This window comes from Mustela nigripes, chromosome 1 (genome assembly GCF_022355385.1).
Source record: "Mustela nigripes isolate SB6536 chromosome 1, MUSNIG.SB6536, whole genome shotgun sequence".
NCBI classification, from domain to species: Eukaryota; Metazoa; Chordata; class Mammalia; order Carnivora; family Mustelidae; genus Mustela; species Mustela nigripes.
In genome coordinates, this window is record NC_081557.1 from 247433351 (window position 1) to 247451364 (window position 18014).

Genomic DNA, 18014 nt, shown 5'->3' on the forward strand with positions numbered 1-18014 from the left:
TGTATCCAGAATACATAATATTCTCAGAACCCAGTATGAAAATTAGCAAAAAAAACCTGGGCAAAAGATCTGAAGAGACAGGTCACAGATGGCAATTAAGTTTATAAAAAGAAACACAACATCATTAGTCATTAAAGAAATGCAAATTAAAACCACAATGAAAGACCACAACATAACAATTTGAGTGGCTAAAATAAAAAAATTTTCAAATTCACCATACCAGGTGTTAGCAACAGGGAACAACAATCTCTCTTATATCAATGGTAGGAATGCAAAGTGGTTCAGTCAACTTGGAAAATATTTTGGCCATTTTTTACAAAGTTAAAACTAGGGGACGCCTAGTTTTATTTTTTATTTTTATTTTTTTTAAGATTTTATTTATTTATTTGTCAGAGAGAGAGCGAGTGAGAGCGAGCACAGGCAGACAGAGTGAAAGGCAGAGTCAGAGGGAGAAGCAGGCTCCCTGCGGAGCAAGGAGCCTGATGTGGGACTCGATCCCAGGACGCCGGGATCATGACCTGAGCTGAAGGCAGCTGCTTAACCAACTGAGCCACCCAGGCGTCCCGGGGACGCCTAGTTTTAAATCCTCTGCCTTTGGCTCAGGTCGTGATCTCAGGGTCCTGGGATCGAGCCCCACATCAGGCTCTCTGCTCAGCGGAGAGTCTGTTTCCCCCTCTCTTTCTGCCTGCCTCTCTGCCTACTTGTAATCTCTGTCAAATAAATAAATAAAATCTTTAAAAAAAAAAAAGCTACACTTACTGTATAATCTTCACCTCCTAGGTATTGACCCAAGTGAAATAAAAACTTACATTCACACAAGATCCCGTTCACAAATGCTTACAGCAGTCTTACTCATAATTATCAAAAACTGTGGGGAAAAAAACTGGAAATAACCCACATCAATGGACAAACTACGGTACATTCACACAACAGAATACGCACAGCAGTAAAATAAACCTCTTGGGGCGCCGGGTGCTCAGTGAAGCTCCCACTCTTGATTTCCGCCCCGGCCATGATCTCAGGGCTGGGAGGCTGAGCCCTGCGCCTGCCTCTTTACCCCATCCCCACCCCCGCTCACACAGGCTCTCTCTCTCTCTCTCTCTCTCAAAAAAAGAACAAGTCTGCTGATATATGCAACAATATGGACGAATCCCAAGCACATGTAAGGAAAAGAAGCCAGACTCCAAAGCAAAAACCAAAAAAAGCAAAACTAAAGGGACAGAAAACAGATCAGTGGCTGCCCAGCGTTGAGTAGGAGGAGGGACCACTACAAAGTGACAGAGAATCTTCCAAGTAATGGATTTGTGATTGTGCGAGCGCTTACATGACACTACACATCTGTCAAAACAGAGCTATAACGAGGGTAAGTTTTACTGCATGTAAATTCTTTCTTAATTTAAAAATGTTGGAGGGTGCCTGGGTGGCTCAGTGGTTTAGGCCGCTGCCTTCGGCTCAGGTCATGATCCCAGAGTCCTGGGATCGAGTCCCGCATCGGGTTCTCTGCTCGGCAGGGAGCCTGCTTCCTCCCCTCTCTCTCTGCCTGCCTCTCTGCCTACATGTAATCTCTCTGTCAAATAAATAAATAAATAAATAAATAAATAAATAAATAAAAATGTTGGAGCACCTGGGTGGCTCAGTCAGTTAAGCGTCTAACTTCAGCTCAGGGTCCTGGGATCGAGCCCTACACTGGGCTCCCTGCTCAGCACAGAGTCTGCATCTCCCTCTGCCCCGCCCCCTGCTCGTGCTCTCTCTCCCTCTCAAATAAACAAACTCTAAAAAAAAAAAAAAAAAAAAAAGTCTGAAGTCCTAACTGACCACCATGTGCCACAAGCCTTGACCCTTGGGCTGCCAACAGTCACCTCCCTGAGCTTTCAGGACGGGAATGACACGTGCTCACGCACAGGTACCGCCCCAAGTTTCCTGGAGCAGAGGTTTCAAAATGTACATGGACGAGAGGGAAGGATCAAACATCCCAGCTAGGATACCACGAGCAGGGAGACATACTCCAAAGCACTTCCCACAAGACTCGACAAGCAGATAAAGGAAAGCTTAATGTAGTGCGGGGAGTCAAGAGAATGGCAGACGCACGGGGAGGCATTCCACCGGGACCCCGTATTCTTAGTCAAGTACAAGCCACCTATAACCTTAATGAAGCTGAACCGCAGCTGGGAGCCCACACTTCACGGGTCTCTACCTAACAAGGCACCGAAAGATTCATAAGCAATTATCTCACTTCATCTTCTCAAAAGCTCTATGTTGTATGTGGAATTTAAGAAACATGAGCAAGGGGAGTAGGGAGACAAACCAAGAATCAGACCCTTAGCTCTAGAGAACAAACAGATGGTTATGGGGGGGCGGGGATGGGAGTGGGGGGAGGTGAAACAGGTGGTGGGGATTAAAGAGGGTACTTGTCATGACGCGCACTGACAATGCACAGCATTGTTGAGTCGCTCCATTGCACACCTGAAACTAATGTAACCCTGTTACCCACACTGGAATTAAAATAAGAAATGTAAAAAAAAAAAAAAAAGCTCTATGATGATTGTAGTGGTTTTAAAATCTGTCCACAAATTCTCTGATACTCTTCCTTCAAGAGCTGGAGCCTAAATTCCCCTCCCCTTGAGTACAGGCCACGCTTAACGATGTGCTTCTAACAAACAGAAAAAAAGTGAGGGTATGCAACTTGGGAGACTAAGTCATAAAGTCCTCCCCTTCCCTCCCCTCCGTCCTGCCCCCACCTCTGGGAGCACTCACTCTGACGGAAGTGAGCTGCCAGGCTTCGAGGGTGCTCAGGTGGCCTAGAGGGGCCCATTGACAAGAAACTAGAAAGTTCTTGTCAAGCATCAGCTCAACTGAAGCCTTCTGCTGGCAGCAGCGTGAGTCAGCTGTCCCAGAAGCAGATTTTCCAGCCCAAGTCAAGCTTTCATTTGACCGCAGCCACATGGGAAATCCTGAACCAGGACTTCCAGCTAAGCGGCTCTTTTTTTTTTTTTTAAAAGATTTTATTTATTTATTTGACAGAGAGATCACAAGTAGGCAGAGAGGCAGGCAGAGAGAGAGAGAGGAAGGGAAGCAGGCGCCCTGCCGAGCAGAGAGCCCAATGTGGGACTTGATCCCAGGACCCTGAGATTATGACCTGAGCCGAAGGCAGAGGCTTAACTCACGGAGCTACCCAGGCTCCCTAAGCGGCTCCTTTCTGACCTCAGAAACTGGGAGGTGTTTGTTACTCTAAACCATTAAGTTTTGGGACAATTTACGATGCAACATGCTTTATTTATTATACCCATATGCTCGGGAGAACACGTGTGGTTCCAAGAGGTTCAGCAACTCGTCAGAGTTCACAGAGCTGAGAGGAGTTTTAGGGCTAGGTTCAAATCCGGGGACTAAGACCCAAGGCCCGCACTGTGAATTAGCACGTGGGTGACGATTATTCTTTAACCACCACAAACCCACCATACATAAGTTTTTAAATTTACCTAGCTCATACCAGCATTATCATATGGTAATTAAATACAGTTCTATAAACCTCCGATTCAGAAACTTACCCACTACAATGAAGTTTCCACACCTAGATACACACGCTGAGGATTCAATTCGGTCTCCCAAAATCTGCTCCCACTTCACCTTGCCAGAGTGAAGGTCAAGGGCCGTCATTCTGTGAGAATGCGAGCCCACGTACACGGTTGGGGAGGGCTTCTCGACAGCAGGGATTACGACCAGCGGGGAAGCATCCACACATTTGCCGGTGTCTGACCTCCATCTCACGCGCAGCTCCATTTTCTTGGCCGCTGCCACACATGTTCCTGCTTCAGAAACTTCTGCAACACAGGATGCATCTTGTGACTTCCCAAGAAGAGCGGGAGGATTTAAGCTTTTTACATTTTGAGTATTAGTCGGTGAAATTAAATCAGAAGAATGGGCTGAAGAGCAAAGCCCTAACCTAGTGAAAGACTTCGTATTCAGTGACAAAATCTGACTCCCTCTGCTCACTGCAGTAAAAGCAGTTAGTTCATTGTCACAACTTAATGTCATGACAGATTTCTGATGTAAAGATTTTCCACTGGTTTCTTCTTGGTTACTGTCGCTGAATTTTCTTTTCGTGGCATGATTCTTGCTGAATTCCAGATCTTCATCTGGAAACACTGTCTGAAGGACGTGATTGTAAATCTCTAAAATGGAACTGCTTAGAATAATCTCCAGAAGCCCAGGCACTGATGTGCCAACTAGTTTCTCAATCTCATTGAGGAACCGTACGGACTTTAAGGAATCTCCACCACTGTTTAAGAAGAGTGACTCATCGGGAACCTTCAAAGGATCTTCTGAGAGATTCAGAATCGACTACAGATGAGAAAAGGGAGAAATACAGTGAAGTAAAGGCCTAAAACCAAAACAATTCAACGAATTTATAGACACTATATAGTGCATAGGACTTAACATTAATGATGTGAACAAAAGACACACAAAATAGTATTTTTAATAATTAGATTTTAAAGTAGTAAAGAAGATGATCACTAGTCTACCAATTTTGTCACAAACTCACTCTAAATCTACAAGTTACATTTTCCTTTAGAGCACTTTTCCTACTCATAAAATAGCAAGTGGAATTATAAAAATAATATTTACTAATTATAAACTCCACAAAACATTAAAATCTGATATTTCTATAACATGGGAACAATATTTATATTCATTCGCTTCACTAAATCAAAACTGTTTCAAGAATCTAAGAATGAAGTGAGACTTTTTATCAAGATATCCTTTATTTTCAGGCAAGAGTATACAATTACATCCTCTTTTCGGAACCCTTCAAGAAAGTTCCACATTTTATCTAAGAAAAACTGTACTGACCTATGGTTTAATATACACATATTTCAAAATAAACTTTTTAAAATGTTTACTATACATATTTCTATATATACAAATAGTCCCCAGCTTAACAATGATTTGTTTTGCTTTTTTGTTTAAGTAGGCTCCACACCCAGTGTGGACCTCAATGCAGGGCTTGAACTGATGACCCTGAGATCAAGACCTGAGCCTAAATCAAGAGTCAGATGCTTAACTGACTAAGCCACCCAGGTACCCCTTAAGATTTTTTAACTTCACAATGGTGTGAAAACAATATGCATCCAAAAGAAACTGTACTTCAAATTCTGATCTCTTCCCAGTCCAGCAACACTCATTAGCTCATGATGCTGGGGGGGCGGGGGGAACAGCAAGCCACAGCTCCCAGGTTTACTCCACAAGAGTAAACAACTGATACACTTGTGACCATCTGTACCCACACAACCCTTCTGTTTTTCACTTACAGTACAGTACTCAATAAATTACCTGACATATCCAACAATTTATTATAAAATAGGCTTTGTGTCAGATGTTTTTGCCCAACTGTAAGCTAATATAAGTGTTCTGAGCACATTTAAGGCAGGCTAGACTAAGCTATGATGTTCAGTAGGTGTATTAAATGCATTTTGACTATGAAATTTTCAACTTAAAATGGGTTTATCCAGATGTAACCTCATCCTAAGTTGAGGGAGGTCTGTATATTCAAATTCCATTAAGCAGAAACCATACATGTTGTTACTGCAAGTTCCTCGGGAATAATGACATTAAGCCCTTATGCCAGACTGCAGTATAGCAAGATTTGGCCATTTTTCTCAATTCTGACAAGCACTGCAATCCACTGCCCCACCGGAGAAAAGTTATATCAAGATGGGTCTTGTCTACCCATGCTTTTTATGTCTACCTTCCTTCTTTTTTTGTCTTGTTGTTGTTGTTGTTGTTGTTTTTTAAAGATTTTATTTATTTATTCGACAGAGAGAGATCACAAGTAGGCAGAGAGGAAGGCAGAGAGAGGAGGAAGCAGGCTCCCTGCTGAGCAGAGAGCCCGATGCGGGACTCGATCCCAGGACCCTGAGATCATGGCCTGAGCCGAAGGCAGCGGCTTAACCTACTGAGCCACCCAGGCGCCCTGTCTTGTTGTTTTAAAGATTTTTACTTATTTGTCGGAGAGAGAGAAAGCAGGCAGAGGGAGAAGCAAGCTTCCCGCTAAGCAGAAAGCCTTTTGTGGGACTCAATCCCAGGACATGATCTGAGCTAAAGGCAGATGCTTAACCAACTAAGCCACCCAGGTGTCCCTGCCTACCTCACTTCTAAATAATTTCTTTATTGGGGGGGGGGGATGCCTGGTTGGCTCAGTGGGTTAAAGCCTCTTCCTGCAGCTCAGGTCATGATTCCAGTTTCCTGGGATCGAGCCCTGCGCCAGGCTCTCTGCTTAGCAGGGAGCCTGCTTCCCCCCACCCCTCTCTGCCTGCCTCTCTGCCTACTTGTGATCTCTGTCAAATAAATAAATAAATCTTTAAAAAAATAAATTTCTTCATGAGGAGCTTAATGTTAGAGAAACTAATCCCTATTTTAATACAAATTGAATAAACAATGTTATATTATTTAACATTTGGGCATTAATAACATTCTCAGAAAAGTTTATCAGCTGTATTAGGATGTTAATAGTCCAAAAGATAAAGCATGACCTCTTTATAAAATAACAAACTTGTATCTTAAAAGTTGTACCTTCCAAAAATACTGTAATTTTTCCCAGAGTTCCTCTTTTCCATTGAGTTTGCACCCAGATTTCAAGTTTAAATAGTTTAAATATATCTTGTTTAACTCCAAAACATCAATTTTACCTAAAAAGAGAAATCGTTTAAAAATTTCAGTTCAGACCCTATCTTCATTAGTCTTAAGAATCCACACATTTTTTCAATGAAAAACTTTGAAATTTTATGCAACAGTTTGTAAGAGATAATCAATTCTAAAGGAAGCAGCTCCACACTACCAAAAATGTAACGGGTGGTAAGAAAGGAAGAGCTAATATGAGTTACAAAATGATCCTACTAACTGAACAACTACTGTATTTTGATGTAAATATTAAGTAAAGATGAAACTGGGAAGACAATATGATCATTAAAAACAAATGTTTGAAATCAAAAAGTCTTAGATAGAATTTCAACTCTACCATTAATCAGCACTGTAATTTTGTGAAAATTACTTAACCTCTTTAAGCCTTATTTTCCATATCTGTAAATGGGAATGACACTATCCACTCACAGGATTTTCTAGAGATAAGATGAGTTACTTCTACAAAGTCCTTAACAGAGGTCTACCACAATATATGCTAATATTACTTAGAATAATAAGGATTTTAAAGGCCTTTAAAGTAGTTATGAATTAGTATTTATTTAGCACCAAAACAAATCTGCTTCCAATGATTTTACCATGAGATGTAAATGGTAGAGATTCAATCAACAAGAGTTCATCCGGGTTTGCATGACTTGGAAGATGTTTCTGCAGTTCTTTAAAGATGTATTCCTTTACGAAATCATTTTTGGACACCACGAACAGAATTAATTTTTCCTGATTATACCAGGTAACTGCACAAGACTCCACTTGCTGAAGTCCTTCAGCAACCTATGAGAGAGATTACCCCAATCTGTCAGAAGACATTTAAAAGCAAACTTCCTAAATGCTCAAACTTCTCATGTCTGAAATCAACAGTCAAATAAAATTGTAAAATAGCTAGAGACTTAATGAAAAAAAAAAAAAACTGACTGCTACTACTGCTATTACCAGCACACTAGATTCTTCATGTTTTTAAAATAATCACTCTCACAGCAAAGTAAACCATTATTTTCACAGTCAGCAAAATCCATTCTGTCACTTATTTAAAATATAACTCTTCTGGGGCGCCTGGGTGGCTCAGTGGGTTAAAGCCTCTGCCTTTGGCTCAGGTCATGATCCCAGGGTCCTGGGATGGAGCCCCACATTGGGCTCAGCAGGGAGCCTGCTTCCCCCTCCCTCTGCCTGCTTCTCTGCCTACTTGTGATCTCTGTCAAATAAATAAATAAAATCTTTAAAACAAAAAACAACTCTCCATGCTGAGAATAAGGGCACACTGAATAACCCACACCTATTACTGTAACTCATTACTAATACCAAAATCTTAGGTTTAAATAACATGAACAGAGAATGCTGGCACAGAAAACTGGTGGTGGCTACCTCTAAAACCTACATCTGTTAGTAGAGACTTAATATTTAAAGGATTCTACCTGTTGCACAAGTTCAATGTTAAGACGTTTGCCATGTCGTTTGATCTGACTGTCCTTTCGTCCCAAGAAAAACATCTCTCCATCTTTCACCATCACCAAATCTCCTGTGGCTCGCATTGTGCCAAGAGGTACTGTCGTTTCATCATCAAGAAAACATACTCTCTTTCTGCCACCTTCACAAGATATAAACACCAATGTAATAATAATAATAAATAATAATAATAAACCCATGGAAAATATATAAAGAAACCATCAAATCAAGAACATCTTCAAAAGTTCAGTTACTAAGTTTCACATTTTGAATATCTGTATGAAAAAGGGGCAGCACACTTTTAAATGTCACCTGGTAAAAGTAAATACAATAACCTCAGTAAAATAAAGGAATAAAACAAGATTTATTTCTAAAAAATATAAGTGATTAAAAAAAATTCTTAGAGGGGTGCCTGGGTGGCTCCGTTGGTTAAGCAACTGCTTTTGGCAGTCATGATCCTGGAGTTCCGGGAGGGAGGGAGTCTGCCTCTCCTTCTGGCCCTCTCCCCTCTCATGCTCTCTCTCACTCTCTTTCTCTCAAATAAATAATCTTAAGACAAAAAAATTCTTGGAATACTGATTTAGGGATATCTGGGTGGCTCAGTCGTTAGGCGCCTTTGGCTCAAGTCATGATCCTTGGGTCCTGGGATCAAGCCCTGCGTCAGGCTCCCTGCTCAGTGGGAAGCCTGCTTCTCCCTCTCCCACTCTCCCTGCTTGTGTTCCTTCTCTCACTGTGTCTCTCTCTCTCTGTCAAATAAATACATAAAAACCTTAAAAAAAAAAACCGATTATAGAGAATTTTGGCTATAAATATAAAGGTCCAACTTGCAATTTCTCAATTACTTTTATATCTTCTCTAAGGGTATCAAATATTGTTACCTGAAATAACTATGGTAATACATTAACTGTTTCATGACTATGAGAATGAAATTAAAAATTATCATCACTGAAAAGAATAGAATAAAATTAACATATCAGATATTTTTCTTGGAAAAAAAAAAAGAAGATATTCCCAATCAACAAACGTAAAAATCACCTAAAAATACTTGGCCACGGCCCTCTTGAATTGTGAAACCATTAGTATCTCTGACTTCAACTACTGTTCCAAGCAGTGGAAATCCCAGTGGTACCGGCAATTCACATCTACGAAAACACAATAACCCAAATCACATTTAAATTTCTCATTTGAATAGAAAATTTTCCAATGTATTTAAATCACATCATGCCAAATAAAGAGAAAAAGTTTTGGTTATGCTATAATTCAAAGATGGCCAACAGCAAAAGGTTAGGTGGAAAGGTTATTATAGGTTATTTATTTGTTTAGTCACAAAAAAGTTATAACAGATCTGCAGCACCAGTTATAAGAAAGGCTCTAGATTCCCATCTTAAAATTCTAGATAAAACAGACACCCAGGTTGCTCAGTTGGTAAGCAACTGACTCTTATTATGGCCCAGGTCATGATCTAGGGTTGTGAGATTAGGCTCTGTGCTGGGCATGGAGCCTGCTTAAGATTCTCTCTCTCCCAGGGCACCTGGGTGGTTCAGTGGGTTAAGCATCTGCCTTCAGCTCAGGTCATAATCCCACGGTCCTAGGACTAAGCCCCGCATTGGGCTCCCTGCTCCGTGGGAGCCTGTTTATCCCTCTTGCTCTGCCTCTGCCCCCACCCCTTACGCTCACTCCCTCTTGCTCGCTCTCCCAAATAAATAAAATCTTAAAAAAAAAAATTCTCTCCCTTCCCATCCTCCATCCTCACTCTCTCTAAAAAATATTTTTAAAATAAAAATTCTAGATAAAATAATGCTTCCAAAATTATTACTGCAGTGCCTATCAAAAACATTGAAACCCTTACTTTAAAGTAGAATTAAGGAACTTCTCTGGGATCCTGTAAAAAGTTGCCCAACTTGATACCTCTGTGATACCATAAATATTAAATATTTGTGTTTTATTGTCTACTCCTCTCCAGCTTTTGAGAACAGTCAATAATGGAAACGCTTCACCGCCAAGGGCTAATACTCGAAGAGAAGTACTGGCTGATAAAACGGTTGACTTGATAAGCTGAGATCCAAATCTTCTAAGCAAAGTTGGTGTTGCCTGTGAATACATTAGAGGTAATTTATTTCCCTTTACTTCTTTAAAAAAGTAAATACCGTAATAATTAGTTCAAAGCTTAACACCAGGCACCCACATGGAAATTAAGGCTGTGTGTATAAATCATTTTGGAAATCTACTGAAGCAGCATTCCCTTCTTAATGGGGTATCAGTTTTGCTTTAGCAAAAAACTTAAGAAAAATATTAGTTATGCTTCATTGTGATAGTTTAGACAAGATGTCTTAAACATAAAAAGGACTTTTTTAAAAAATAAAATCAGTTCATATTTCCTTTCCATTAACTCTATGTAGAAAAAAGTACATAAAGGATTAAAAAAAAATGTTCCTAAACAATATGAAGATCTTTAAAAACAGCATTAGTAAGGTGTAACTGACATAGAATAAGCATATTTAAAGCATCCATTATAAACTGAGATACAGATACAGAGATACATCAGTGAACTACCATAATCCAAATAATTAATATATTCTTCAGCCCTAAAATTACCTACTTTACCGTTGAAATTCTCCCCTTTGACTGGACCCCTTTTCCAGACAACCACTGATCTATCTTCTAATGATCAGCTGGCATTTTCTAGAATTTTATGAAAATGGAATCAAACATCATGTATTCTGTTTGGATCGGACTTCTTTCACTCCATATATATACTCTGTGATGGGGCGCCTGGGTAGCTCAGTGGGTTAAAGCCTCTTGCCTTCAGCTCAGGTCATGCTCTCAGGGTCCAGGGATGGAGCCCCACATCAGGCTCCCTGCTCAGCGGGGAGCCTGTTTCCCCTTCTCTCTCTGCCTGCCTCTCTGCCTACTTGTGATCTCTGTCTGTCAAATAAATAAATAAAATTAAAAAAAAAATTCTGTGATGCACCTATGTATTTATGAACTCCCTTTTTGTCTCAGTTCAGGCTGATACAACAAAATTACCACAGACTAAATAGGTGACAAACAACAGAAACTTAATTCTCAGTTCTGAGGCTTTAAGTCCAAGATCAGGGTGCCAGCATGGTTGGGTTCTGGTAAAAGCCCTCTTTCAAGGTTATAGACTGTCAAGTTGTTGTAGGCTCACATGGTGGAAGGGGCTAGGGAGCTCTGTAGGGTTTCTTTTCCAAAAGTACTAATTCTTTTCATGAGGGTTCCACCCTCGTGACCAAAGAACCCCCAAGGGCCACACCTCCTCATAGTATAATACATTGTTCATCAGTATTTTAATAAATGTTTGGGGGAGGCACAAACACTCAGACTCTGAGACTTTTTACTGCTGAGTAGTCCACTGAACAGATTAGGACTAGTGTTTGCATTTCCATAGAAAATTCTGGATCAGTTTATCAATTTCTACCCCAAAAAGTCCACTAGGATTTTGACAGGAACCATGTTTAATGTATAGATCTTGACAATATTGAGGTTTCAATCCATAAACATTTATTTTTTTTTAAATTTTATTTATTTATCAGAGAGAGAGGGGGGGAGAGAGCAAGCACAGGCAGACAGAATGGCAGGCAGAGGCAGAGGGAGAAGCAGGCTCCCTGCTGAGCAAGGAGCCCGATGTGGGACTCGATCCCAGGACGCTGGGATCATGACCTGAGCCGAAGGCAGCTGCTTAACCAACTGAGCCACCCAGGCGTCCCTCAATCCATAAACATTTAATGTCTCTTCACTTATTGAGCTCTTTAATTTCTATCAGTAATGTGTTGGCTTTTTGTTTTTCCCTTATCACACCGCCTGGAACCACCAGAGTAATGATGGAGAGAGAGGACAAAAGGAAACAACCTTGGCTTGTTCCCAATGTTAGGGGGAAAGCATGTGGTCTTTCACCAAATAGGATGTTAGCTGTGGTTTTCTGCAGATGCCTTTCATCATATTGGGGAAAGTCTTATTCCTATTTAAGGATTTTTTCTCTATCACAAGTGTTGGACTTTGCAAAATACTTCTGCATCTGTTAATATATACCACATAGATAATGAACAAAAAGCATAATTATCAGTGATTTTTGGACTTAAACCAAATATGCATTCCTGGAATGAATACCACTTGGTTCTATTTTAAATTTACCAAAATTCGTTTTGTGGTTTGAGAATAGAATCTATCCTAGAAAATGTTCAATGTGCTCGCAAAGAATGAATATTCTGTATTTATTGGATGTCGTGTTGTGTAAATGGAATTCGGTTGATAATGTTGTTCAAGTCTTCTATATTATATGTTCTGATTTCTGTCTAGTTTTTCATTCAATTGTTAAAAGTGGGGTATTAAAATTTCAAACTATTGGGTTGCCTACTTCTCATTTCAACCCTGTCCATTTTGCTTCATGTATTTGGAACCTCATTTCTCGGTGGATATACATTTATTATCGTTACATCTTCTTGATACAACATACTTCTCGATATACTGACCATTTTATCATTATGTTTTTGTTGCTTTTTTGCTTGTTACTAACTAGCCTTGTTTATTTTTTATTTTTTTTAAAGATTTTATACATTTATTTGACAGACAGAGATCACAAGTAGGCAGAGAGGCAGGCAGAGAGAGAGAGGAAGGGAAGCAGGCTCCCTGCTGAGCAGGGAGCCCGATGGGGGGCTCCATCCCAGGACCCTGAGACCATGACCTGGGCCGAAGGCAGAGGCTTAACCCACTGAGCCACCCAGGCGCCCCAAGCCTTGTTTAAATCTGTAAAATCTGTCTTCTTGGTGATGGGTGGCCACTGTCATCACTCAATTGTCCTTTTAAATATGTATTTTTTTTCTAAATTCATTTGAGAGAGCGAGAACACGAGCAGGGTGGGGAGGGTGGGGAGCAGACTCCCTGCTGAGCAAGGAGCCCAATATTTAAGTAACAGGATGTCCCTATATCCCAGGACAAATTTATGTTCCAGATTCCTGTCTAGGAATTTAGCACCTTGATTCACTCTCAAGATTCTGGGTATTTTGGTAATAAATTATAATGGCCACCCTACTTAGAAGGCATCCTAAATCAAGTAATCTGTTCCACCAAGTTTTATCATAAGGAAAATCTCTTGTCAAAATGAAATGTTCTGGACATGCCTGGGGGCTCAGTTGGTTGGGCATGACTCTTGGTTTCAGCTCAGGCTGTGATCTGGGAGTTCTGCTTTGAGCTCGCTGCTTAGCACAGAGTCTGCTTGTCCCTCCCCCTATGTACACATGATCTCTCATCCTCTCTCATAAATAAACTCTTAAAAAAAAGAGAGAGAGATGTTGTAGCCTAATTTCTGGTGCTGAAGATAATTTCAACTTTGAACACTACTAAAAAAGGCACAGCTATGAATATTCAGCAAGATAAAGCAATAGTAACAACTTTCAGATACTCATAAACTGAAATGATAAAATTTAGTGGCAGAATACTAGTCAATATACTTTGTTACCAGATCATCTTAGGCACAGAAAAATAAGACTTACTAAATAACAGACAAAACAGAATGTTAAGGTTCCTTTCAAAATTTCTAAGGAAAAATTTACATAAAACTGAAAAACACTACTATGCTGACATTTTGGTAGCTAGCAACCTCAGATTTCACTCTAACTAAATGGTTTCACATTTGTTTATTTATTTATTTTAAGATTTGTATCTGTTTTTTTGACAGAGAGAGAGATCACAAGTAGGCAGAGAGGCAAGTGGGGGTGGGTGAGGGGGAGAGAAGCAGGCTCCCTGCGGAGGAGAGAGTCCTTCAGCCTTACTGCAGTGCCTTCCCCAACACGTCCCTTTGGTCTTGTAAAACCTGTACACTAAGGTCCGGTCTTTGCAGATAATAGCTGTGCCCCTCCACATCGTCGTGCCCCCAATCCTCCCTGTCAGTACATGACCGCACGTGAAACTGTTTAAGCCGTAAGGAGTTGCCGGCTTCGTTTTTTCATCTCAAAGTCCCTTTGCAGTTGGAAGGATACTTTACAGCTCTTCCTCCCCAAACTTCTAAGACAGGGCATGCCTTACATACAGGAAACGATAGTCTATCAGCTTGTGCACTTCTCTTCCTTCCTCAAACTCAAAATTTGGGGGTGTCTGGTGGCACCGTCAAGTGTCCAACTCAGTTTTGGCTCATGTCATGCTCTCACAGTCATGTGCTGGAGCCCCAGGTTGGGCTCCGAGCTCAGTGGGGCGTCTGCTTGCGATTCCCTCTCCCTCTCCTGCCTGTGCTCGCTCTCTCTCAAATAAATAAATCTTTAAAAACAAAAATAACTCAAATTTGATCTGCTGATAATACTCCAGAGTTAAGTATTGTGAATTAAATAAAATCACCATGAAACTGTATGTACAACTTGCTGTGGTCTGAGATCATTAGTAAATGTAGATTCATTTCTCAAAGATTTAGGACCCCAAAAAGGTTAAAACCCACAGCTAAAGTAAATTTATTTGAGACTGTGCTAAAACATTAAGCAAGGGAATCGGATTTAAGGAGACAGAACTCATTGACTTGACACGGAAGGAAATTCCCCCTTTCCTTTAGTAACTATCTCTCAAATCTACTTAGATACTTTGCAAATGTCTCCTGAAAACTATACTCCTTGAAGTTTGTAGGAAAATAAATTATATTAAAGTCTTGTCAAGCCTGATGGAATGATCATCATAGATGAGAATTTATATGCATTAATATACCCATTACTATATTTTATATATATTTGCTATATACTATATTTTATATGTATTACATTACTATATTTTATATATATACTATACATTACTATATTTTATATATCTTTATATTACTATATTTTATATATATCACACACACACACACATATATATATATATATATATATATATATATATATATAATTTTTTTTTTTTAAGGATGAAAAACTGCCTGAAAACAAAGCAGTATCAAATTTTGCCTTTATGGCAGAAATTTAACATCCTCGAGTCTCTTACACTAGGTATAAATCTGCTATTTTTAGTTTATCATGATTGGCATATAATTTTTTTCATTCTCTTTGGTATCTTTAATCACTTGCAATGCAATATCTTATCTTTAACCACTTGCAATGTAATATCTTAAGGCTTGTATACCAGTCACATACTTTCAGATAAACATTTTAAAATTTATTTCCATTAGTTACTGTAAAATATACTGATATAAAAAGTGAGAAAATCTAAATTCCTAACTAATTATACTTTAACTTTGTGTTTTTCACTAAAAGCTAAAGTTTAAGATAGGAGAAGCAGTGTACCGTGAAAGATTTGAGTGGAGGTAAACTTCCTCTAGCTATTATTGTAGCAGATGGATAGTAAAATAATTTTCTAAATAGAATTAACTGATTGTTTTCATTCTCAAGCAAATTACGTCATATCATCAGAGACAACCCATAATAATCTAACAGATTATCATTAACCTACTGTAAAAAACTACAGGAATATAAAATATTCTCTAAGACTTTAAAAATGCTAAATAAAAGCCAAAGCATTTCATTTGCCCCCCGAAACCTACCTGTAAAATAGTTACTCTGTGATGGGAAAAGAGAGCAGCAGCTAACTTTGACGGAAGCACTTTGACAGAAGTTGGTACAATAAGCAGACAGGCACCACTTGATAGAGCCACAAATATTTCCACAACAGAAGGATCAAAGGTCAGAGGTGAAGCAAGAAACAAAACATCTTCCTGTGTGACCTCAAAAAGTACCCTAAGGCAAAACAGAATGCAGTTATGCAAAATGTCTAACATTTGGTAATCATATATCCTAAGAAACTATGACCATGAAGTTTCTGGATGTTGGCCAGATTTTTACTCTTTTACTCTTAGATTAACCAAAACGGTGCTATTAATTCCAGAACTCGTCTTTACGAATGTGAGGATTAAAAGCCATTTAAAGCAGTATCCACTTCTTCACATGGCATTTTATCATCTGTGATGGGTTTCTGATGTGTTAAGTGTGGCTGGATTAAACCACATTCCCCAGAATTTCCTTTCTAGTATATTTTGTGAGGGTGAAAAACAAGGGACCTCTCTCACGAGGTGGAGGACAGAAGGGAGGCAGCTGCCATTCAGCAGAACACACACCACTCTGTTACTCCATCAAACCCTAAACTGGGTCCTGCAGTGAAGGGATTTTGTAGACAAAGTCCCTACTTAGCTTCTCTAATCAAAAGGGAGATTATCCTGGGTTAACTCAATTTACTCAACTGGAAGTCCTTTTAAAGAGTATTAGGCCTAGGGCACCTGGGTGGCTCAGTGGGTTAAGCCTCTGCCGTCAGCTCAGGTCATGATCTCAGGTCCTGGGATCGAGCCCCACATTGGGCTCTCTACTTGGCAGGGAGCCTGCTTCCTCCTCTCTCTGCCTACCTCTCTGCCTACTTGTGATGTCTGTCAAATAAATACATAAAATCTTAAAAAAAAAAAAAAAAAAAAGAGTGTTAGGCCCTCTCTGAAAAAAAGACACAGCATCTAGATATACAATTATTCTCCCTTTCCCCTAGATCCTTCCTGACTTGCCTATGAACAAGCACATGCCTATGGGGTTCCAGTTTGCACCTGATCATTCCTTTCTTTTTTTTAAACATTCTTTTTTTAATTTTTTAAAGGATTTTATTTATTTATTTGACAGAGGTCACGAGTAGACAGAGAAAGAGAGAGGAGGAAGCAGGCTCCCTGGTAAGCAGAGAGCCTGATGCGGGGCTCCATCCCAGGACTCTGGGCTCATGACCTGAGCCAAAGGCAGAGGCTTAACCCACTGAGCCACCCAGCTGCCCCCTGATCATTCCTTTCTATTTACACTACGGACTTCAGTCTTGATTAGCTCCCACAAACATAAGCCAATTCCTTATAGTAAGTCCTTGATACAATCTCCTGGTTCTGCTTTTCCGGTAGAAACTTGACTTACTCTATCCTTCGTACTTAATGATGCCTAACAGAGACCACTGACTCACTTTTCCCACTTTCGGCTTTTTCTCTCAGGAGCTGAACAAAGAGCAGAATACATGTAGTTAGGATATTACAGAGTATTAGATAGTTAGTGACAAGCCTCCACTCCCCACAAGCAGCCTGCGCCTCCACTCCGCCTCACCTCTCATACTCTTCAACATGTGACTTTGCCTAGGACGTTACTATCCATCAGTTTCCTCTAACATTCCTCGCCCTTCCATCCCAAAGTAGCTTACTCCTGTACAATACTATTTTCTTGATTTTTCAAAAACAATTCTCCCTACCGATTCTCAAGCACCAGCCTATTAATGTTTCCCACCTTATTTATTTATTTATTTGACAGAGAGGGAGAGAGAGCGAGCGAGCGAGTGAGCGCAAACACAAGTAAGGCAGAATAACAAGCAAAGGAGAGGGAGAAGCAGGCTCCCCACTGAGCAGGGAGCCTGATGCAGGGCTCTATCCCAGAACCCTGGGACCATAACCTGACCGAAGGCAGCCACTTAACCAACTGAGCCACCCAGGTGCACCCCAACTTTTTAAAAGGTTTTATTTATTTGAGAGAGAGAGAGAGTGTGTGCACGCGTATGTGAGGGAAGGGACAGAGGGAGAAGGAAAAAAAATCTCAAGCGGACTCCATACTGAGTGGAGAGCCCAATATGGGGCTCAACCTCATGACTCTCAGATCACGACCTGAGGGGAAATCAAGAGTGAAACACTCAACTGACTGAGCCACCCAAGTGTCCCAGTCTCTCATCTCAAAGATAAACCTATACCCTCCCAGAATTCTTTCTTTCCCATTCAAACTAGCTCCAAGAAATGAATACTTGATTATCTCCATTTTGCTATTTCTCATTCCCTATCCCCAGCCTAATAGTCTGTCTTCAGTCTTGGGCACTTGGAAATCAAGTCACTAAAG

General features: G+C 40.2%; 1 protein-coding gene across 8 annotated transcripts in view; it reads right to left on the reverse strand.

Annotated features, from left to right (window-relative positions):
• Positions 1-18014, reverse strand: part of AASDH (aminoadipate-semialdehyde dehydrogenase) — a 35930-nt gene that overhangs the window by 5946 nt on the left and 11970 nt on the right. For all 8 annotated transcript variants that reach the window (XM_059384353.1, XM_059384380.1, XM_059384358.1 and 5 more), the window contains 7 exons: positions 15668-15860; positions 9983-10224; positions 9169-9275; positions 8103-8275; positions 7272-7464; positions 6568-6683; positions 3546-4338 (listed from right to left, as the gene is read on the reverse strand). In XM_059384353.1, coding sequence (XP_059240336.1) covers positions 3546-4338; positions 6568-6683; positions 7272-7464; positions 8103-8275; positions 9169-9275; positions 9983-10224; positions 15668-15860 — 1817 coding nt within the window. The remainder of the gene's footprint in view (positions 1-3545; positions 4339-6567; positions 6684-7271; positions 7465-8102; positions 8276-9168; positions 9276-9982; positions 10225-15667; positions 15861-18014) is intronic.